The 23,740-nt window shown below is 42.9% G+C and overlaps 2 protein-coding genes across 2 annotated transcripts; one reads left to right on the top strand and one right to left on the bottom strand.

Annotated features, from left to right (window-relative positions):
- Positions 1–2,003: 2,003 nt before the first annotated feature.
- Positions 2,004–3,229, bottom strand: LOC141843281 (E3 ubiquitin-protein ligase SINA-like 10). Its single transcript, XM_074731343.1, has 2 exons — positions 3,049–3,229; positions 2,004–2,955 (listed from the first exon to the last, which is right to left on the bottom strand). Exons 1-2 carry the CDS (start codon positions 3,151–3,153, stop codon positions 2,305–2,307), a joined length of 756 nt encoding a protein of 251 aa, XP_074587444.1. The 5' UTR covers positions 3,154–3,229; the 3' UTR covers positions 2,004–2,304.
- Positions 3,230–6,388: 3,159 nt separating this feature from the next.
- On the top strand, positions 6,389–6,775 carry LOC141842849 (uncharacterized). Its single transcript, XM_074730840.1, has one exon. The coding sequence runs from the start codon at positions 6,389–6,391 to the stop codon at positions 6,773–6,775; it is 387 nt and encodes a 128-aa protein (XP_074586941.1).
- The last annotated feature ends 16,965 nt before the right edge of the window (positions 6,776–23,740 follow it).

Genomic DNA, 23,740 nt, shown 5'->3' with positions numbered 1-23,740 from the left:
TATAAAAGAATTAATTTTTTATTTAAAAAGAATTAATTTATATTTATAAAATAAATATTAATATTATAAAAATTAAATCATTGTTAATTTAAAAAGTAAAGATATTTTTATAATTTTATATATTTAACTTTTATTTCTTTTTCTTTCTTCTGAAACAAGATAACATATGTTATATTAATGAGCCTTCTCTTTCTCCTAAATAAAAAAATATAAATACTTCTCTTCCCCTCCTTTTCCCTTTCTATTAATGAACCTTCTCTCATCCCATCCAAATAGAGTGTAACATTTTGTTTGGGAGGAGGTCAAAGAAGGGGAAAGAGAATTTTAATCTTTATTTGGGATGAAGTGAGTCAAGGAGGGGAATGAGAGAAAAGGATAAAGCTTACCCTTCTATGCTCATGAATCGTTAAAATTTCTTACACTCCGATTTAGAGTGTAAGGAATGGAAAAGAGAATTCAAAAATATTTTATCTAATTTTATTCTTATTTTAAAATATTAATTTCTAAATTAACTTATCTATTTGGATATCTCATTTTTGCGTCGTCACTCCTCACACACCGTGCGTCATCACCACTTCAGTGTTTAATCAGTCGCACTCCATGAAGTCGACGGCGACCCTCATCGCACATCTCTTCGAGGATAAGACTCAAAAGGATAGAGACAAATAACCTTAATTTTCTTCTTCTTCTTCTTCTTCTCCAAAGACAATGACTTATCCAAAGAGTATGCGTTGACTATTTTAAGACTTTTTATATCCCAATTTCTATATACAATATTAATAAAATTTTACAATTTCTCATCCATCCTCTACATACCTGTCAAAGAAGATAATATTCCTACTTTGATGAACTTCAGTGCTAAACAGGTGTTGTTGCAACTAAAGTTTCTTGGTGTTTGTGTTGTGAGACAGAAACTTGGCTTTCTTTCCTCCCTCGGTTGTAGCTTGGTAGGTGGGTTTGATTTTTCTTTTTGTTTTTTTTTGAGGGGTGGGCTAGAGTCGGAGTGATTTGTTGATCCCAACGCTCCACAACTATCTATGAGGAGGTGAATCGAGAAATTTTAATTTGTCACGACGGAAGAAGGTATTATTTCGACTTCGTCGAGATTCGAACCCTTATCCTCTTTTATAAGTTTGCTCTATCGTAACCAACTCAATTATGCTCCAAGAGTAAAATAAATCATTCATGGTAGAGGAATGTAGGGATGAAACAAATGACCAATTCAAATAGAGATAAAAGATGAAAAGATCAATTATATTTATGTAATTATATGATACATATAAGATTTGAAGATTAATTGATTGATGAATAATAAACAGTTAACTTGTTAATCAGTTAACTAATGAAGATTCAAACTGAAAACTATTAAAACAAAGTAAGAATTTATTTAAAATTCACGCTCACCTCAATTTTCTTTGATAATTAGTTCTTTTGGCGTGAGTTCTGTGCTTTGTTCTTTGGAAGAATAGCATCATTTTTTTTTACTAAGAAATTATTTGGATTAAGTGTGTTAAAAGTGTACTGTTACTATCTTTATTATTACATTATTGATGTGGTGGAAATTTATTATCTCCACGTATTATACAAAACCATTTTTAATATTAAAAAAATATTTTAAAATATTTCTTAAATGGATCGTTTAGTTTGAAAACATGAATAATTAAAATATATATATCGAAACAAAATCTTATATCTCTAAATATTTTCTAAACAAATATTAATATTTTAAAAAGTAATTTTATAAAAAATTATTCATAGTTATATCTCTAAATAATTTTTAAACAAATGTTAATATTTTAAAAATTAATTTTATAAAAGATTATTCATATCCATATCCATGGGAGATTCGGACACATCAATCTCCATTTTTTTTTAATATTTAAATTTCTTCGAACAACAACGTGAAAAGTTGCAGAAGATGTTTTGAATTATTCTTAAATAATCATTACATTATAAAAAAAGGATAGTAAGAGATCGCATATTCCTCTGGTCGCTAGACGGCGTGCACAAAAGCCATATTTTTTATCACAAGGAAACGCAAAATACAGGACATCACATCAAAATAGGACAGGAGAAAGAGTAATCCTCGACGACAATATAAACTTCCAGGTCCATCTGCACCGTAGAAGTAAGGGGGACGACAAGGAAGACGCAAAATATACTTGGGGACGACAAGGAAACTTCCAGGTCCATCTGCACCGTAGAAGTAAGGGGGACGACAAGGAAGACGCAAAATATACTTGGGGACGACAAGGAAGACGCAAAATATATGACATCACAGCAAAACAGGACAGGACAGAAGGATTAATCCTCGACGTGCATAGAAACTTTCAGGTCGATCTTTCCATCTGGACCGTAGAAGTAAGGGGGAACGACAAGGAAGGCTGTTGTGCAAAATAATCCGTCCCATTGTTCGACGGGAATCTTAAGCCAAATCTCTATTCCCTCGTCTGCCAGTGCCAGCTTACTAAATATCTTCTTGGAAGGGCGAGATTGGCTGCAACACACCACTGAGAAGTTGTGATATTCTGAACATTTATCGACAGAATTAAACAGCACGAAGTCGACACCGTCGTCGCTCGCTCTGAGCACTAGCAATGGCTCATCCGGGTCGATGGATACTCGCAGTGGGACCTCATAGCTGAAGTAGTGGATCTTGATACGGTGCTCCGCCGTGAGGTGCTGTACCAGGGCTCCATTCGGTGCTTCGAACGCGCATTTCTTGATGAAGCAACGGCGGCGAGGCGCATAGCTGCAATCCTTCTCGTGGTTTGCAATGGAAGATCCGAGGTAAGGAAGGTATTCGTTGCATCCGTGGGCGGAATGAGAACAGGGGATGGATAAAGACTCTATGACCTTTTCTAGAGCATGGTTTCGGATATATCCCGGCGTTGAGGAGGAGCTCGGCGTGAGTGTCTTTTGGCATTTATGGCATGCAGCGAAACCTTGTTCATTCTGAGACAGCAAAAAGTTAATGTCCATTATCAACTACACAAGGAAGGAGGTTATGACGACGATTGAACTGATCGGGAAGAAGGGCGAGTTCACCTGGTAGACTGGTGGGGTGAGACGGCCGTTGCACAGATCGCACCGGAGGATATGGAGTTTTAACCTCGCCGTCGTCCACTCTGCTGCTTCTTCTTTTGCTTCCATCTTCTCAGTCGGGACGCTTCGCTCTTCTTTCTCTTGGCCGCCGCAGTGTTTGATTCGCAGGGGATCGAATCATTTAGCCCCAATAATGTACTTATATTCAGTTCCCCTAAACCCTAAATCCATTGTCACATATTTTATAATAAATATCTTTTCCATTCATATTTTTTAATATTAATTTTTATTATTTATGAATTTTACAGTCTATTCAGTTATTTTAAAATTATTTTATATTAAATAAATATATTTTAAAATATTAAAATTAAAATTATTATTTTTAATAATTAATAATAAATATAATTAAAAAATAAAAAAATATAGAAGATTAATCCTCTCCACCTTTAATTCAGAACGTATTCAATTATTCAATTATTTGAATGTAATCTTCAATTGAAGGTGTTTAATTATTCAATTATATAAACGTATTTAATTGAAAGAGTATTATAATATCTTTTCATAATGATATTTAATATTAATAAAATATTGCATCTTATTTAAGTTCTTGGAACCATGATGCATGCATTCGTTTTAATGCTCAATATGTCCCCGGGGCAATGGTGCAATGGTAGGACATCCAAGTTGTGACTCAGCCACTCGCGCTTCTATCTTTAACTACGGCGTATTTGCAAGAATTTTCCTCCAAATGGGGACCCCAATCAAAGGATGCTGGGCGTCTGGGTTCGTAGCTGTGTGCGCTTCTCGATTTACCCTGGTGGCTGGTGAGAAACTTTCGTGGGACCGAATCGATCACTCCCAAAGATGTGACTACTGTGATTATCATTTTTATTTTAATGCTCAATATGCATTTGCATTAAATTTTAACAAGCATGCTTTTAACGCGGAGGATTCGCATGCGTGGATCGGATCAATTCGCGCCACTAAATGGATTTATATATATATGCGCCATTCATAAATTTTTATTTCATGTTATATAGGTAGGATCCAAAAAATGATAAAGAAGAGTGAATATTGTTCGAAAAAATTATTCTTTGAAAAATAAATTAAAATTATAATGGAAATAATAAGGATTAGAAACCCACAATGATATAAATCAATTTTATTTGGTTCATAATCTTTTAGATTGTTGCTTCAAAATCCACGATCTTAGTGAAAGACTAGTGCATGATTTTTCTCTTTTATTATTTGTCTCATTATTTTATATAATTGAAAATTATAACAAAAGGTCTAATAGTACTATTACTTTAATGATGAATCAATTATGATGACCGAAGATGTTAAAGCAAGAAAGCTATTAGGGTTTAGGGTCCTCCGATGGATCTCAGAAATCTTAACTTCAAGACTCAGTTGTTGTATATTGTAGGGGTGATTTTCCTTCAATGAGTAGCAGATCAGGAAAAACGAGCTATTTGGATGGGCTACTACGAGCGCTTTCTGATTTACCTTGGTAGTCGAGCAAGTAAGCCTTAAGGCTAGACTTTCCTGCCCCTAAGGTGTAACACAATGGACGCATGATATTTCTGATTACAGTTAGGGGCGGAATCTCATAGGAACTCACAATTTGGAATTCACCCTACTATGCGCCTTCTGTATGTATACCAAAATTTACCTCCCTTTATATTTGTATGGCCAAGTCTAGGAGATCGCTGAGGTGACGGATTCATATTTTTTTAAGGCTAGACTTTCTCGTGTTGAATGATTGCTCACTTTCATGACCATCCTCGGTCATATTAGGCAAACCCTCTTGTTGTTTGAGACTATATAGTAGATAATTTAAGATAATCCCATTTCTTTTTTTATTCTCTTTAGAAGCAATCAATCCCTTGTTAGGATCACTTTGATGATATGGCAATTTAGGAGGAGGGTGAATAGCACATTCAATCATGTAAATAAGAGTTTTCTTTTCTCTTGCATATTCTTGTAAGGCAATTTTTTTATTATTTATATACAAGGCATTCTTGTGTCAATGTTATGGAGATTATATAAATAAAAAGGCAAGCATAAAGAAAGAACAATGTTAATAAGTACCCCCTCTAGCGTCATAGTGATCCTACACCTCTATCGTTCTATTCGGACCTATAATTGGTATAAAAAATAGACAGACTCTTGATTGTACTAACCATCAAAGGAACATACTAGATAAAATGAAGAACGAAGAGAAGCTCGGTCGAAACATCTATGATCCTCCACCATACGAAATAGAGGGATTCAACCTTTGGAGGAAGGCAATGGGGAGTTTCGTGTTGATGGACAACTTCGACAATAAGGTGGTATTGAAGAAACCATCGGCTAAATCAGAGTCAAACTTAATGTTAGAAATTTTGCCTAATAATATTGTGTGTAGGTCAGGAAAATACAAAAGTGCACACGATCTATGGACTCAGCTAATCGAGTTCCACGAGGAACCTTCAAGACTAGAGGATAGACTCAGGGAGGATCAGCTTGGAGACCAAACTGAACTAGAGTCGATTTTGCCAAGAGATTGAGGAGGACAATCTTAACGAAAACACAAAAAGTAAAAGTGTTGATTTTAATTTTAAATTTTATATAATATATCTTAAGTGTAAGAAAAGAGGACATTATAAAAATAGGCGTGCTATTTATAAGACTCAATCTGCATAATCGATGACCAAGGAGGAATTGATGTTGGAAATCTGAAAAGGAAAGGAGCACATTATATGCTTCAAGTATCAAAAGATGGATCACTATAAAAATCATTGCCCACAGAGGAATGTAGGGATGAAACAAATGACCAATTCAAATAGAGATAAAAGATGAAAAGATCAATTATATTTCTGTAATTATATGATACATATAAGATTCGAAGATTAATTGATTGATGAATAATAAACAGTTAATTTGTTAATCAGTTAACTAATAGAAGATTCAAACTGAAAACTATTAAAACAAAGTAAGAATTTATTTAAAATTCACGCTCTCCTCAATTTTCTTTGATAATTAGTTCTTTTGGCGTGAGTTCTGTGCTTTGTTCTTTGGAAGAATAGCATCATTTTTTTACTAAGAAATTATTTGGATTAAGTGTGTTAAAAGTGTACTGTTACTATCTTTATTATTACATTATTGATGCGGTGGAAATTTATTATCTCCACGTATTATACAAAACCATTTTTAATATATTTCTCGTAACTTCACGAGAGAGATAGATAGACTACCTACCCTTAGGCCCCAACGATTGACGGTATCCCTACCATCTGGTGATACAATAGAAGTCACTCAGGAAGTCAAAGGATGTCCATTAGATTTCGGTAGCAGCATACTCATGGTAGATCTGCTAGTTCTTGATATGATCGAGTTCGACATCATTCTGGGCATGGATTGGTTGACCGTCTATCATGCCACTGATGATTGTCAGACGAGGGTAGTTACATTCCGACCTCCTAACAAACCCTCGTGGGATTGCACTGGCTGCCAGGGCTTTTTGTTATCACTGATCAGTGATGACGGCAGTAGTAGTTCTCAACTCTCAGACGCCCCAGTAGTCCGAGAGTATCTGGATGTATTACCGGATGAGCTACCAGGTTTGCCTCCCCGAAGGCAAGTAAAATTTACTATTGAGCTGATTCCGGGGTCTGCGCCGACATCGAAAGCACCTTACCGTATGACCCCGAAAGAGTTGGACGAACTAAAGGTCCAGCTCCAGGAGTAATTGGATAGGGGCTTCATCCGCCCTAGTGTATCTCCGTGGGGTTCTCCGGTATTGTTCGTCAAGAAAAAGGACGATACTCTGAGGTTATGCATCGATTATAGACAGATGAATGTAGTAACCGTCAGAAACAAGTATCCCTTGCCACGAATTGAGGATTTAGTTGATCAGTTCAAGAGATTCGTAGTTTCTTGGGCTTGGCCGGATATTATAGACGGTTCGTCGAGGGATTCTTCCGCATTGCTTTGCCACTGACACGTCTTACTCGGAAAGACGTGAAGTTTACATGGACAGAGGATTGCGAGACCAGCTTTCAAGAGCTCGAGGATACGATTCGAGCTCGATATCCCCACCTTTTCACTTGAGGTATGTATGTGGTTACATTCAGCATGTATACTTCATATCCATTTTTAGTATTTGCTGATAGAAAGTGTCGAAATTTGGGACCAAATTTTTATTAGTGGGGGAGAATGTAAAATACGAGGTTTAAAAAAAAAAAGGGGTTAATGGGTTTCGGGTTTAAAACCCGAAACCCATTGGGAATCGGTAACCCCCTCCCCCACTCGCGATCTTCTCCTCTTCCGCTCGAAACCGCCGAAGCCACCCACTCCTCCGCTCGCAATGCAGAAAAGGGGGAGCGGCGCCCGACTTTCCCTCTTCCTCTCTTCTCTTTATAAAATCGACGCCTCCCTTCTTCTCCCTTCTGTTCTTCGCCGACGGCAAGGGAGAAAGGTCGAACCGTGAGCCCTTCACTCTGTTCGTTGTCCGCAGCAAGGAGGGAGAAAAATCGATCGTCGTCCTCCTTGAAGCAGAGCCGTCGCGCGATTGCAACTTCTTCCCCCTGTTTTGATCGCGATTTTCTTCTGCTCGGTTCGTCTCCCCGACGGCACGAGTGGCGCCGACACCAAGAAATCTCCAGTAGTAGATTTTGGCCGGTCGGGGAAAGGCTGGATCTGGGAAGGGCTCGATCTGATCAGGGGCGACCACCGCAACGAGAAGCAGAGGAGGGAATCTGACCTTGATCGGTAAGGGGTTGGCTTAAATTCGATTTGTATGAATGTTTGAGTTTGATTCCATGGTTTTTAGGGGTTTAGGATTGGAATCTAGGATCGGGCAGAAGGAGGCTTCTGATCGGTTTTGGGTTGCCGGAATCGGAGCAGCGAGGTAAGCCACAGAACTCGAGTTCTTCTCTTTTTTTTGTATTAGGGCTAAATTGGATTAGGTTTCAAATTTATAATGTGGCTTGAATTTGGATTGGATCAGGGAGCAAGATCATGTTATGGTTGAGTCTGGTCAAACATGGGTTTGACCAGGATTTTGAGAGAGAACTAGGGGTGATTAGGAACTGGTCAACTCTAGGGTGACCAGTAACCTATTTATCCAAGTTATTAGGGAATGTTTAAAAATCAATTTGATTTGATTGAGATGTTAGATCTGGTTGGTTAAAAACATGGGTTAAGGGTGAATGAATTAATTGGTTAACACAACGAATTAATTAATTGGATTCTAATATTAACGTACTTAGGGTTGGATTAATTTAACAAAAAAAAGGAGTTCTAGACAGAGTCCTCAATGAAGGTTTTTAAAAAAGAAAAGATAGGTATACAATTCGTTTTACTTTTTCAAAAAAATGTAAAAATTTAGGATTGATACATAAAAAAAGAATCAAAAGTGATTGATTAAAAGAAAATCCGTGCAAGTGAGGTTCAAACTAGAGGATTTTTTTTTTCTCTGGACGAACTTTTAAAATAAGAATGCGTCGTAGAAAAGTGTCCCCGAAGTCCTTTGAATAGACCTCAAGCTTCCGTGGAGAAATAAAAAAAGTTTTGTCTCGTACAAAATCTCGGATTGAATCTACTTGATTCTCTATCAAAGAGAGAAATATGTCCAAATTCTTCCGAAACTAATAGAATTTAATCATAAGGCTGAGAAGAGGAAGACTTTACATAACATTCTTTAATAAATTATTATACCAAAACTCCTATGTTTTTATATTGATCAAAAGTCTTACTCCACCTAAAGAATAAAGTAGAGATTCTGACAACTCCCAAGGCATGCATCCATAAATAGAATGGAGAAAAAAGAGTAAAGACTGGAAGGTACAAGGGCTACTGTCAGTTTGAATTACAGAAAACCTCTCTTCTTAGTCGAGACTGAATTAGGTTCAAGGGCTGCCTTTCGGTCTCCGCTTGCTCATATCGAGCTTAAAGGCCATATGACCAGTCCTCCTTTTTGATTTTGAATGTCTTGCTGCAGAGCCATCCACAGAGGATCCCCATGCCTCCTCTACTGCTTTTTTACAGCCCTGAAACTTCAGCTAAAAGGCCTCAAAACGAAATAGAGTCAAACAAAGTCTTCCCATACCATACCTAAAGCATAATTCTGGAATAAACGATTGAACAAGGTGTTATGTTTACATAACAAGTTCATATTCTAGTTCCATATCACCATCTAAATAGGGAAATCATAATCGCTCCCTCCGGGCACTCGAAGACGACACGACAGACAAGTTTTCTTTTTTAATGGGATCCCCCTTCCTCAGAACTATGAGTTTCCTCGGATACAAGAAAAAAGGTCGTCCTAACACAGCGGTTTGAATGTCGTTTCATCGTTCCTGCTCAAAATGAAAGAAAGACTTCTATGAACAACTCACGATTTGTCGATCTCAAGTCAAGGGCAAGTAGCAGTCTTTCTAGTGAGTGCATCTTGGTTGGATTGATGTTCATTCGCTCTGCTGGAAAGCATGATTTTCGATTCGAGTTAACCACACTCGATGCAAAACTTCGATCAAATAAAGATTGCATTAACTCGAATAACATGACTAACGGCCACCCATCGGTGGCAGCCGTCAAGTAATAAGAGTAACACTCTCTTTGCCCAATCAAAAGTTTTAATGGAGCGGTTTGGGTGCCATCCATTGGGATTTCCGCCAAGACCTTAATTATCCAAGAATGAATAGGATATAGTAGCCGTTGGTTAATGTAATTGCCAATGGCGAATATACGCCTCTTGCCACCTCCTTCGAGAGATCAACCAAGACGACCGGAAACAGGGGAAACCCCTAGATCATCACAGGTAGGTAAATAAGGACCAATTCTTTGTTCGAACCAATTCAAATCCACACCACTGTAACGTTTGTTACTTGGATCAAAAGCGTAACGTATTCTAGGAGCCCAAAGGCTTGTGACCACTCCCCGACTATGAACAAAGGTCAACAAAAGCACCCAAGAGGACAACTCAAAAGGAAGCGAGACAAAACAGGAATTAATCCGTTTAGCCCGCGAGAGAAACCTCTTGACTAACATTTGTTGAGTCAAGGTGCATGTCGGTAAAGTCTTCCAGGTTGGTTTGAACCTAAGCCCTTGAAAAAGGGGCAAGGTCCTAATCGAGGGGACATAGCGATAGATCAGTTCTCTCATATTACCTTTAATAAGATTGACTTGATCAATCGCAGTGTCCAAATCAGCAACTGGTGAGACAATTGATAAGAACGTCTTGCTGGAGACTCGCTTACCAAGCTCAATAAGCTTAGCAAGAGAGAAAACAGAAAGATAGAACTTAATCAATTGGTCACCCTTTGCTGACCTTCTCCGGATCTCAGCCCTATGAAAGGACGGAATGATCCGTGGGAGACCCGAAAAAGTCAAATAAACTGGAACAGATAGATCAGTAGGTAAGCGGGGATCATCAGATGCCCGAAAAGTCATCAGTAGAACTGAGCACTGCTTTAAATATAAAGCAGCAAACAGCCAACCAGACTTCTTACCTAAATGAAGAATCTGTTTACCGATCAGGTGTGAAGCAACACACACTTCCTTAGTTAGACCGTCGAACATGATAAGTTGAACTTTTGATAAAAGGCTCCTTATCATGCGAAGGTCTTCCAAAACCTTCCACCAAGAGAGTTTCTTCAACTCGAGAAGAGAAGTTTTCAATCTCGACTACTAGGAATGAGAGTTTAAGTCTTCTCGTTTGAGTAGGCGGCAAGGCTATGCTATGAATATACCGCGATCTAAGTGCTAGGTATGTTCCTAGTCTATAAAAGAAAGGACTGTCCCAGGCAAGGCTAGAACACATCGCGACTAATGCGCCGCTTTTACACCCTACCTGCTTGACGAAGCCTTTTGGACTCAAATCCGCACACAGACCCTATTCATAACAAATTGCGTTTATTAACGAGTGTCTTATGCGCGGTTCAAGTAAAGAAAGGCATCGATACATCGAGGACCAGGGCGGTGGGGTGGGGAAGGAAATTCTTTTCTTCTATCGTCACAACCCCTTTTTCTCGCTCGGAGCTGAATGATTTCATCACCTTTGGCTAGATGGAGTCGAGTGAGGCGAAAAAGACGGATTCGGTCGACCAGGTCAGATCATGAGTGAATCGAAAATGTCAATAATCAGATATTTTTTGATCCAATTTATGATCAGTGCCGCCGTACTCTTTACTACTCAAACGCTTTTGGGCTTTTTCTTGACGGGACCTGATTTCGTTTCATTTTTTTAATGGCTGGATTTTTTGCTTTCTGCAATGGACAAAAGTGCTCTTTCTATCGGAGGCGATGGAAGCGTTTTTATTCGCGACGACCGCTTCTCTCAACTGTCCCCTTCCCCGGGCCCTTCCCCTTCTCATGAGCCTCCCCAGGAGCCTAATCAAAACCAAATTTCTAGGCAAAGAAAATGAGATTTGAATATATAAAAATAAAAAGGCGGAGGGGGGGGAGGGATTTTATTCGGAGGTTGCGTTGCAATTACATCTTCGCGAAAGAGGATTGGGGGAACGGGATGAGGCCAAAATGGAAGACTCCGGACATAGTCTCCGGGTTCCGACCTTACAAAAACTCATAGCTCAAGTCACAGAAGATCCGTTGCAGTGCAAACGTTTTTTTCTTAACCACCTCATTTAAAAACCTCTGACCCTCACTCCATTAGCTAGTAGGTAGTCTGAACCTGCACAACGGGAAAGAACCGGTCTGTAACGGAAGCAAGCGATCCTGCCAGCACACCATCAGGAAGGGGCTTATCGTACGTATGTATCAGCATTACGTTTGTGCCCTCTTCCCTTATCCGTAACAGCAGGAAAGAAAGCATTTGAAAGCGTAAACAACCCTCCTTCTCTCTTTGTAACTATACCCTCCTTCTCTGGTAACTCAACGGAGATCCTCAGGAGTAACAGATCGTAAATGGTGTACCATTTACTCTACCCTCGCTGAGGATAACAAAAGAGACTCTCTCTCTCTCTCCCTAAATTGTATTAGAGCCCTCCCAGCAGCAGAAAGAAAAGAAAGAGGAAAGAAAAGAAAGGGAACGATAAAACAAAAACAAAGAGTCGAATATCTGAATGAAGGAGTATGCTCCGGAACTGGCATCCAAATTAAACCTTTCTCTGGCGAGACTGAACCCGTCGACGTCGCTATCGCTCGGACCTAACAAAACAAAACAAAAGACAAAAGAAAGGGCGAGTGACAAAGAGAACTGAAAGGAAGAGTGCTGGCGAGATCCAATTGAACCCGTCGACGTCGTTCTCACTCGGCTAAAATCAAGGTTCTTCTTAAAATATTGATAAACGAAATGAATATCAGCAGACAACTGCACAAGTGAACAATCCACTGTACTAAAATGTATTGTACGGCTCCCATATTAAAGAGGAGCTTTAAACAAGGCGGGCTGAACTGCGAACCCGCGAGGGCTGGACAGAACCCATCTAAGGTGGGCTGGTACCTTGCTTTGCTCACATAGACCATTTGCTTCTTCTAGACGATAATTTGATATTTTTAAGAGGAAATCAGCTTTACTAATTAACGACACATATTGACGACACCATTTGATTCATTCAAATTATGTCCGTGTTCAAACTGCTTTTGGAGCTGCGGATCTCGAGAGTCCAGGGGATTCCCGAACATAGTGATGAGCGAACTGGCAAGTCTCAAGCAAATGCTATCTGCTACTTATGTATCCGGTTAAATTGGCTCTTGAAGAGATCATACGAAACGTATAAAGACCTACTTATATAGCGCATTCACAGCTGCTGAGGCTCCTTTGAGTCAACTACTTGAATCTATCTTTCCGGTAGGATCTCTAGCTCTACTTTATATAATAGATACGCAAACGACTCTACTATTATATTCATTGAGTCCCTCTCCCTATCTTTATTTCGATCCCTCTTTTCTCACCCCGGTGCTATGCCAACCGCAGCATCAGCTGTATCAAATCTTTTCGTTGAGTGCTCTGGATAGGGTTTGAATAGCTCTGGTGCGCGATAGGTCCGACTCTAAGGGGGAGGGTTATAGTACGAAATATCTAATTTGAGCTCTGCTCGATCTAAAGTCATTGTTCGTAATTCTATTCTCTAAACTATGAGGTGGAATACTCATCTCAATCGCTTGGCCCTTCTTTTGTATTTTGATTTCTATTTAAGCTCTTCATATAACTCTATTATAATAGTGATATCTTTTTTTTATTATTTCTTATATGGATAAGATAATGAAATATGTTTCTAATTCCTATATATAAGAATAAAATACTATAATTTTCTGTCTCTTATATAAGGAATAGATTTATATTAACTCCCTCATTTGGTATATTGAATTGAATGATCTAGTAGCTTCCGGACCCAATGTGCTAGGCACTGTAGGTAAAAATGCATTGTGCTAGACCTGCCCTAGCCAGTGAAAGATGTTTCATTCATGCTCGAAAACTTGGGATTTAAATGTCTGATCTCATGATTTGCTATATGCTTAACACATCTTACTCTAATAAGTGAAATGCCAGGAAGAATGGCCTCAGGATGGAAGAGTCAGTTCTTGAATTCGTCTTTCTCGATCAAGCTCGCTTAGCCTCTAGTTTGACTTCTCTTTATCTTTTGCCGCGAAGTAGTTTAGTATAACTGCTCCGGTTGCCAAGGACCTACCTCTTTCAATAGAGGATTGTTCCTATTCTATCCTTTAATATAAAGAAATTATCAATATTTGATAGGCATATATATCTGCTTTAACTGGGCATCTTCCGTTCATAGGAGTTCTTAGGAGCTAAGCAGACGCACTCATGGTATCAGGGTATGAGGTTCTTTATCTCCCTACTTCAAAGGGAATTTAATTGCTATTCCACTTTCGATCTGCCTAGGCAATTATTATAGTGAGACTAGACTTCATCTTATTATATATAGTTCGGGCCGCTACGAAACTACGAAATATCTTATATGTGGGATACGCTATCTGACCTCCTTATATTCATTTCGTACCTTGAGTTCACTTTTGCGCTTTCAATCAAGGTATGAGTTAGAACTATAAAAAATGAGTCTAATATAATTTAGTGCTCACTGACTAGGGAGATAGTATGAAATTCCTCAACCATATAAGCTAAGGATAGAGCCAAAATAAAATATTGACGCGCGAGATGAAAGAGTAAATGATGTACCATTTACGATATGTTGCTGTAGATCAGTATATGTTTTCCATGCACTCTTGCTAAGGGAAATAGTGAATGGCCATCGGCCCCACAATATATTGGCGGTCGGCCCTACAATATATTTGGGCGGTCGGCCCCACAATATATTGGCTACAATTGCGTAGCAGAGTCGATTGGATTAGTCGTAAATATTAGGGCTATTTATCTCCTCTGCTACGCAATTTACGCCAAGATATAGTAAGGGCCCCGAATCTCCTCTGCTACGCAATTTATACTCCTTCCAATCACGACTCTTGCTGTGATAACGACCAGTTCATTCTAATCAATCAGTACTCATCTCATATCATTTATTCGGTGCCCTAACCAGTAGAGGCGTAGAGTTCTTTATTCCACGTAGCAAACAATGATTATATAATAAGAATTTCGTACCGCTGCAAGAGTTTCATATCTTTGAGTCCACTTAGCTCATCCCTACGTCCTTCATTATGGAGTATACATTTCCCCTAAAATAGATTTAATATTATATTATATACTTAGATGGATAAGATTTGTGTTCGGGATACTCAACTACCTGTTCCGGCTAAAAACCGGGATGGTCAAGCCACCAGTCAACGAACGATCCGACGGGTGCCGCTTCCTAGTGGAGTTGGAGGGACAAGGTGATGAGGACCTGAAACGCACTTAAACAGGAGGTGAGAGGGGTGCCGGGAAGTCCCGGCGGGCCACTCCGACGCTCAAGTCAGTATTCCATAGAAGGAAAAATGAAAATGTAAAAGAAGAAGAAGAGTTTAGAAGGTCTAACCAGCCCTCCGAGAGGGAGAAGAGGAAGAGCTTCCTTTCCGAAGAAGAGGTCAGAACCTGAAATGCATAGCCCGTCGAGAAGAAGAAGTGCCTCCTCTTGGAAGAAGAGGAAGAAGAGGTTCCCAGCAGCCCTCTATTGGAAGAAGAAGAAGATCCTGCCGAAGGAGAAGCCCCCCTCCTGCGAGAGGAAGAAGATGATGATCCCCCCTCTCTCCTCTTGCTAGAACTCTTCCTTATGTAGGCACATAAGGAGACCAAATCTGACATGTCTTTGCCTCTTGCTTCCCTTTTGGCATTATGTGCAGGAAAATGACATCTTCTATGACAGCTTTATAAAGGCTGTCTCGGAACAGGTGTGGTTTGTTGAATTCACAAAGGATAAATATTGACCAGTCCATTTGACTAGCCTTGCCAAATCAGCCCTATTCTTGACTCCCCCTTGACCCTTGACTTTTACCCTAGGGAAAGAGCCACGTCATTTATGCACCGGCATCACAAGTCTCCCCTTCAAGTCTAGTCGAAGGAGGCGTAGTCCGACTGACTGGACTATGTGTAACGACTGAACCATCTCTTTCATCATACTGGTGCTGAGATGCTGAGCTGCTGAGATAGTTGAAATGTTGAGGTACTGCGATGAGGTGGTCGAGATGGCCAAGAGACCTGGATGAGTGGCTGAATACCGGGATGAGTAGCTAAGGGCACGGATGAGTCACTAAGAGTCGGGATGAGCATGGGAAGGCTGAGCAGGGGAAGCCTGGGAAGGCTGAAGAGCCATATAAGAAAACCAGTGAGGCTGAAAAAGCCATAATCTGAACCAGGGAAGCAGCGTTGACTGAGCTAATAGAGCTGCTGAGATGACTGAGCTGCCGAGCTAATAGAGCTGCTGAGCTAACTGAGTTAATAGAGTGGCAGGGTGGCTGAGTAGCCGAGCTGCTGAGAAGCTTGAGAAGGCTGAGTGCAGGGAAGCCTTAGAAGGTCGAGTGCAGGGAAGTCTGAGAAGGCTGAGTGCAAGGAAGCCTGAGAAGGCTGAGTGCAGGGAAGCCTGAGAAGGCTGAGTGCAGGGAAGCTTGAGAAGGCTGAGTGCAAGGAAGTCTGAGCAGGCTGACTGCAGGGAAGCCTGAGAAGGCTGACTGCAGGGAAGCCTGAGAAGGCTGAGTGCAAGGAAGTCTGAGCAGGCTGACTGCAGGGAAGCCTGAGAAGGCTGAGTGCAAGGAAGTCTGAGCAGGCTGACTGCAGGGAAGCCTGAGAAGGCTGAGTGCAAGGAAGCCTGAGAAAGCCGACTGCAGGGAAGCCTGAGAAGGCTGAGTGCAAGGAAGCCTGAGAAGGCCGACTGCAGGGAAGCCTGAGAAGGCTGAGTGCAGGGAAGCCTGAGAAGGCTGAGTGCAGGGAAGCTTGAGAAGGCTGAGTGCAGGGAAGCTTGAGCAGGCTGACTGCAGGGAAGCCTGAGCAGGCTGACTGCAGGGAAGCCTGAGAAGGCTGACTGCAGGGAAGCCTGAGAAGGCTGAGTGCAAGGAAGTCTGAGCAGGCTGACTGCAGGGAAGCCTGAGAAGGCTGAGTGCAAGGAAGCCTGAGAAGGCCGACTGCAGGGAAGCCTGAGAAGGCTGAGTGCAAGGAAGCCTGAGAAGGCCGACTGCAGGGAAGCCTGAGAAGGCTGAGTGCAGGGAAGCCTGAGAAGGCTGACTGCAGGGAAGCCTGAGAAGGCTGAGTGCAAGGAAGTCTGAGCAGACTGACTGCAAGGATCCCTACCTCCATTGAGTACGGAATCTCAAGATGGAGTTGAGCATGCTGAGAGAGCGGGTCCCTACCTCCATTGAGTGCGGAATCTCAGGATGGAGCTGAGCATTGAGCTCGGGGTGCCTGTGGAAAGACTGAGGGAGCGGATCCCTACCTCCATTGAGTGCGGAATCTCAGGATGGAGTTGAGCATGCTGAGGGAGCGGATCTCTACCTCCATTGAGTGTGGAATCTCAGGATGGAGCTGAGCATTGAGCTCGGGGTGCCTGCAGAAAGACTGATCAGTAGGGAAGCCTGGGAAGGCTGGGAAGGATGAGCAGTCTGGGAAGGCTGAGCAAGATAAGCAGCTTGGAAAGGCTGAGAAGGATGAGCAGCCTGGGAAGGCTGAGCAAGATAAGCAGCTTGGGAAGGCTGAGCAGGATAAGCAGTCTGAGAAGGCTGAGTAGGACAAGCAGCCTGGGAAGGCTGAGCAGTAGTGAAACCTAGGAAGGAAAGGAAGTCAGGCAAGGGAAGGCAGGGGAGGCAGGCCAGGCCAGGCCAGGGAAGTCAGGCCAGGCCAGGCCAGGGAAGGCCGGGAAAGGAGATCAGGCCAGACAGAGAAACCAGGCCAGGCCGGGGAAGGTCAGGTCGAGCATGGCCGGATAAGGTCGGAAAAGAAAATCAGGCCAGGCAGGGAAACCAGGCAAGGCCAGGGAATGCCAGGCCGAGCATGGCCGAGCATGGCCGGGTAAGGCCGAGAAAGGAGATCAGGCCAGGTAGAGAAACCAGGCCAGGCCAGGGAAGGCCAGGCCGAGCACGATCGAGAAAGGAAATCAGGCTAGGCAGGGAAACCAGGCCAGGGAAGGTCAGGCCGAGCATGGCCGGGTAAGGCCGAGGAAGGAGATCAGGCCAGGCAGGGAAACCAGGTCAGGGAAGGTCAGGCCGAGCATGGCCGAGCATGGCCGGGTAAGGCCGGGAAAGGAGATCATGCCAGGCAAGGAAACCAGGCAAGGCCAGGGAATGCCAGGCCGAGCATGGTCGGGAAAGAAAATCAGGCCAGGCAGGGAAACCAAGCAAGGCCAGGGAAGACAGGGAAGAGCGAGGCCGAGCATGGCCGAACATGGCCGAGCATGGCCGGGTAAGGCCGGGAAAAGAGATCAGGCCAAGCAGAGAAACCAGGCCAGGCAGGGAAGGCCAGGCCGAGCATGGCCGGGAAAGAAAATCAGGCCAGGCAGGGAAACCAAGCAAGGCCAGGGAAGGCAGGGAAGAGCGAGGCCGAGCATGGCCGAGCATGGCCGGGTAAGGCCGAGAAAGGAGATCAGGCCAAGCAGAGAAACCAGGCCAGGCAGGGAAGGCCAGGCCGAGCATGCCCGGGAAAGAAAATCAGGCCAGGCAGGGAAACCAAGCAAGGCCAGGGAAGGCAGGGAAGAGCGAGGCCGAGCATGGCCGAACATGGCCGAGCATGGCCGGGTAAGGCCGGGAAAAGAGATCAGGCCAAGCAGAGAAACCAGGCCAGGCAGGGAAGGCCAGGCCGAGCATGGCCGGGAAAGAAAATCAGGCCAGGCAGGGAAACCAAGCAAGGCCAGGGAAGAGCGAGGCCGAGCATGGTCGAACATGGCCGAGCATGGCCGGGTAAGGCCGGGAAAAGAGATCAGGCCAAGCAGAGAAACCAGGCCAGGCAGGGAAGGCCAGGCCGAGCATGGCCGGGAAAGAAAATCAGGCCAGGCAGAGAAACCAGGCTAGGCCAGGGAAGGCAGGGAAAGGAAGTCAGGCCGGACAGAGAAACCAGGCCAGGGAAGGCAGGGAAGTCAGGCCAGGTGCGAGCGCCGATGAAGGTGATGGAGTAGTAAACACCCTTGGTGACGTTGAGCGTCTGCTTGATGGAGGCCTCGTTGCCGAGGGGGCCGGCGTAGGCTCCCTCCGGCACAACCAGCAGCGGGTAACTCTGCCTGTGCCCCGATTCGATGTACTCCACGAATCCCGTCACCTCCTAGTTTGGTATTGCATACTGGCTCATCACCTGCGTCTCCTTCATATTCGACGCCTTCGGCTTCTCCTCTCAGTTCCCATTCGGCAACAAACCCGCGATAAAGAGCGTTCTGCAAGCGAGCTGGACACATGCTGCAAGAGCCAACTGTACACGGTGGATGCCTGCACCGGTGCAGTGAACACCGGCTGGTGCACAGTGGGAAAGGTGCTGAGGAGTGGTGGACCTACTGGTGCACGGTGCGAGCAGTGGATGTGCGGTGGGAAGACTGCCTTCTGCTGATGAACGGTGGACACCTACTGCATGCAACAGCTGGCATGCGGTGGGAAGCCTGCTGATAGCGGTGGATGCCTGCTGCATGCAAAGCCGTTGGTGTGCAGTGGGAAGCGTGCTGCAGGCTATGGACTTTTTCAGGCAGATCCGAGATAGGCTTTCGGCGTATTCAGCATGTCTAGCACGTAAGTTGTTGATGTGCAGTGGGAAGCGTGCTGCAAGCAAGCCAGAGCTGGCTTTCGGCGTGGGAAGCGTGCCGCAGGCTGTTGATTTTTTCAGACAGATCAGAGATTTGCTACAGGCTTTTGGCGGCGTATTCAGCATGTCTAGCACGTAAGCTGTTGGTGTGCAGTGGAAAAGGGTCGGAGAGACCAAAGTTGGAGAGTGGAAGACGGAGATGAGGTCGCGGAAGAGGTCGTCCAACGAGGCACGGACTCGCAAGACGACCAGAGGCAGCCGGCTCCGCCAGCGACGTTGGCACTGGAGGACGATTGAATCTCAGGTACGAGGGATCCAGCGAAAGGACAAAGAAGTTCCCCCGTCGGAAATACCTCAGTTGAGGATCATTATGGTAGTGTATCGCCCGGAGGTTCATGCGGAGAAACAACAAAGAGCTGGAGTTTCTGGACAATTCGATGGAATCAAAGAGAGAGAACGAATGGTAGAGGAGGAAGAGGATTTTCTGGACCATTCGTTGGAACCAAAGAGAGAGAACGAATGGTAGAGGAGGAAGAGGATTTAAACTCCTTTTTCCCAATGCCTTTCTTTTTTTTTTTTCCAATGTTTGCATGCAAGTATGCAACTTTAATTAATCAAGATAAAATAAGCCTGAGAAAAGTAAAAATTTGTGTTTCCCGAGATGACAATTTTTGGTGAGTATTTAAGTTTACTGAGTATAGATCAAGGGGTTGATCATGTTGGAGTCCCAATGCTCGTATTGCAACTTTGGGGGAAGGGAAAGTTCGTGTTTCCCGAGACAACTTTTGGGCAAGTTTCTTTAGATTTACCGAGTACGGATCCAAGGGATTGATTATGTTGTAACAGGGCCTATGCCTTTGGTGAGGGCTCGCCTAGAAGTTTCATACTCTGTATTTCGTGAGTGATTCTGTTCTACTAACAATTCGCTCCCAACGTGGCAGTGAAGTGATTTTATTAAAGCATGATTTGCATGTTGGATAGAGGTCTGAATGAGTAGGCCGAGCAAGAGGCCGAGTAGTAAAGTCGAGGAAAGTCGGGTAGGTTGAGTAAGAGACCGAGTAGGAAGGCTGAGGAAGGTCGAGTAGGTTGGTCGACTTGACCGAGTAAGTAGACCGAGTTGGCCGAGCAAGATGTAATGAGAGCATGAAAGTGTTTGGAACAGTTCTATTAGTCCCTTTCTCCGACGGAATCACGGTTGTCGGAAGTTCTTCTAGTGTTAACCATCACGCTTAGCTCAGAGTTTCCCACAGACGGCGCCAAAATGTTCCGGCTAAAAACCGGGATGGTCAAGCCACCAGTCAACGAACGATCCGACGGGTGCCGCTTCCTAGTGGAGTTGGAGGGACAAGGTGATGAGGACCTGAAACGCACTTAAACAGGAGGTGAGAGGGGTGCCGGGAAGTCCCGGCGGGCCACTCCGACGCTCAAGTCAGTATTCCATAGAAGGAAAAATGAAAATGTAAAAGAAGAAGAAGAGTTTAGAAGGTCTAACCAGCCCTCCGAGAGGGAGAAGAGGAAGAGCTTCCTTTCCGAAGAAGAGGTCAGAACCTGAAATGCATAGCCCGTCGAGAAGAAGAAGTGCCTCCTCTTGGAAGAAGAGGAAGAAGAGGTTCCCAGCAGCCCTCTATTGGAAGAAGAAGAAGATCCTGCCGAAGGAGAAGCCCCCCTCCTGCGAGAGGAAGAAGATGATGATCCCCCCTCTCTCCTCTTGCTAGAACTCTTCCTTATGTAGGCACATAAGGAGACCAAATCTGACATGTCTTTGCCTCTTGCTTCCCTTTTGGCATTATGTGCAGGAAAATGACATCTTCTATGACAGCTTTATAAAGGCTGTCTCGGAACAGGTGTGGTTTGTTGAATTCACAAAGGATAAATATTGACCAGACCATTTGACTAGCCTTGCCAAATCAGCCCTATTCTTGACTCCCCCTTGACCCTTGACTTTTACCCTAGGGAAAGAGCCACGTCATTTATGCACCGGCATCACTACCTATAATTAAAGTTCTCACTCGTACCGCGTAGTGGCTCTCTTTCGATGCCTCAGAGTCTCATGAATGGCTTTGTTATTCTATTTCAAACGACTACTGATCTACTTAACATAATAGTACCCGAAGGGTAGGCTAGCGTGCATCCGGATCTGGAAGATTCGAAACAATATACTCAAGTATATAAAGATAGATGCCAACAGTTGAAGGAGAAGGTACAATTATATCAATTTTTATAAGTTTAAGGTACATTTTAATCAATATAATAATGAGAAGCGCTCAATTTCAAGCTTTATAAATAAGTATTAAATGATCTTTGGTTAACAATAATTCCAGACGGCTATGAATGCTTAACACAAGCTACTCTCATAAGATCAATTCTTTTTAATGAATGCAAATGAGTAAAAACGAGAGAATCATAATTATTTTTAACCGGAGAATTCACTGGCATATAACTTCGAATGTAATTAGTGCAATTTTATTGGCAAAATGCATAAACTTCAATTCAATTCAAGGGGACAGGGCACCTAATTCCGAATTAAATAAGTCACATAATTCAGAAGTTCCGAGGGGTAGAGTCAATAGTACACCATTTACGACCCGTTGTTGGACCCTTGTACTTCTATTGAAATGCATTATCTCGTTCTCATTCTGCTAAATAGTTCTAATTTGAATTCTTCGAGTTGCCAAAAGAGAATTATAATGAATCAGTTCGATATTCATGTGTTAAGCATATTCTTTCTCCTGATCCTCTATAGATCTCCTTAAGTGTACTTGATTTGGAGCATGAATTCCATTCCTTCCCATTGACTGCCTAGGGTGGATAAAGACTTGAATTCAATTTACTAGCAATATTCCTATTATATAGGAGTCATCCTCTTAGCTCTAATTAAAATCTTAAGAAGTGCATAATTTATTATATTCGTATTCTTTTAGTTCCTAAGAGTTCTTTAAGTGAGGGACGAAAGGGTGAGACGTCCAAGGGTATGAAATAGATCGACCAATGGGGAGATTAAAGACCTGATAAGGCTCGACTGACGTTGGAGAGGGACGAGTGACAACTATATATAATATAAGAATAGTTATAGTATCTTACAAATATATTATATAGAGTCGACGGGAGTTAATTCCTGAAGTGAATGGAAAGAGTTAATGAGTTTAGGAAGCTATGCCATTCTTTTTATATTCTTTCGGCTGAAGCAATGCCTAGAACTAAGTTTGCTCCTGTTCATTCCTTCTGTTCATTAGTTGTAGCCTATGGATTAAGAAAGAGATGGAATTACATGTGAGTGAGGAGAGTTCGCCGGGAAAAGAAAAAAGAAATGCTGATGTGGCAGACGTCGTTATCACTCGTACCTTTCTTTTTTTTTTTCCTGTAGTGGAAGTAGCAGACGACTAGTTCGGACTTAGCTTTATAGCTGTTAGCTAGATGAAAGGAAGATGACAACCCCATGGGAGCCCACGGCACGGAGTGGTAGAAAATCGGGGTCTGTCACATCAGAGACGAATGAAGACTGTCAAACTGTCGTGATAGGTGAAGGGAGCTTACTCCGCAGCCGCTCTTTGTGGTTTAGGTTTAGTAGGAGTATGGCTTAAGGTAGTCCCTGACTCTCGTTCTTCCCATAGAAAGCTTGACTTGGCTATTGAAATCAGCAGCATATGTTGTTATCCAATAAAATGAATTAAAATAAATCGGGATCCATTTGGGATTCTTTATCATACCCAGTTTCATTATTAAGGACTTTTCCCGCCTCTAAGAACATCTTTCTTTTATCGAAAGGAAGCGAGAGGAGCGAATATAACGAGGCGCTCAAAAATACTATAAATAATGAGATAGTATGAAATAGTGAGACCGTCTAATGGAGAGAAGCTAAATCAAGTCTTTTTAGCGCTCGAGCGACAGCGAGAGGGTAGACAAAAGACGACCACTTTGAGTAAGATAGCAGCCAATTAAAGAGTAGAACTCCCATTCCAATTCGAACTCAAAGTGTGAAGCAAGGAGAGGTATATCCGAGATGCTAGGATTTGGATGAATAGCTAGTGCTATCTATTGAGAGGCTTCTGTCTTCTAGTCTTCGATGCTTTAAAACGCTAGAGCTGCTAGCGAGCATCCCAAAGAAAATGGGGAGCTCCTGAGAGGGCTTTAAGACGAAATGAGAACTCATAGATCGGAAGCTTTCCCACGTCGCTGTCGCAGCAACAATCGTGAATATGAAAAACGTAGAAAGATCTACTTACTATTTTGGCCCTCGTTCTTTCGAGTGAACTCGGAAGCCATAAAAAGGAAAGGGGTCCCAGAATCAGAGGCTGTAGCAGCAGTAGCACTGTACATCAACAGGTTCTATCCCGATCTGCTTTCGGTTAAGTAAATCTTCTCACTATTCATTATCTTTCCTTTGTCAACCGCCTATCCTTTGATAGGTGCTATGAGAACAGCCATTAGGCTTTGTTGGTGACCGACTGTTGTATTGCCTGTTAATCAGTACTCTCTAGAACTCTTCTACCGTAGAAGTCCTCTCTTGCCGAGTTAAGAACCTAACTTGACTTTAGAGTGATCTCTCGTGTGGACCTTCTCAATGTGACCCACGAATACCACTAGGAGTAGATA

The sequence above is a fragment of the Curcuma longa genome, chromosome 12, assembly GCF_044706935.1.
Source record: "Curcuma longa cultivar G26 ecotype Majalengka, Jawa Barat chromosome 12, ITB_CL_G26_1.1, whole genome shotgun sequence".
NCBI classification, from domain to species: Eukaryota; Viridiplantae; Streptophyta; class Magnoliopsida; order Zingiberales; family Zingiberaceae; genus Curcuma; species Curcuma longa.
Note: the sequence above shows the minus strand (reverse complement) of the source record. Positions and strands in the feature narration are given on the sequence as shown.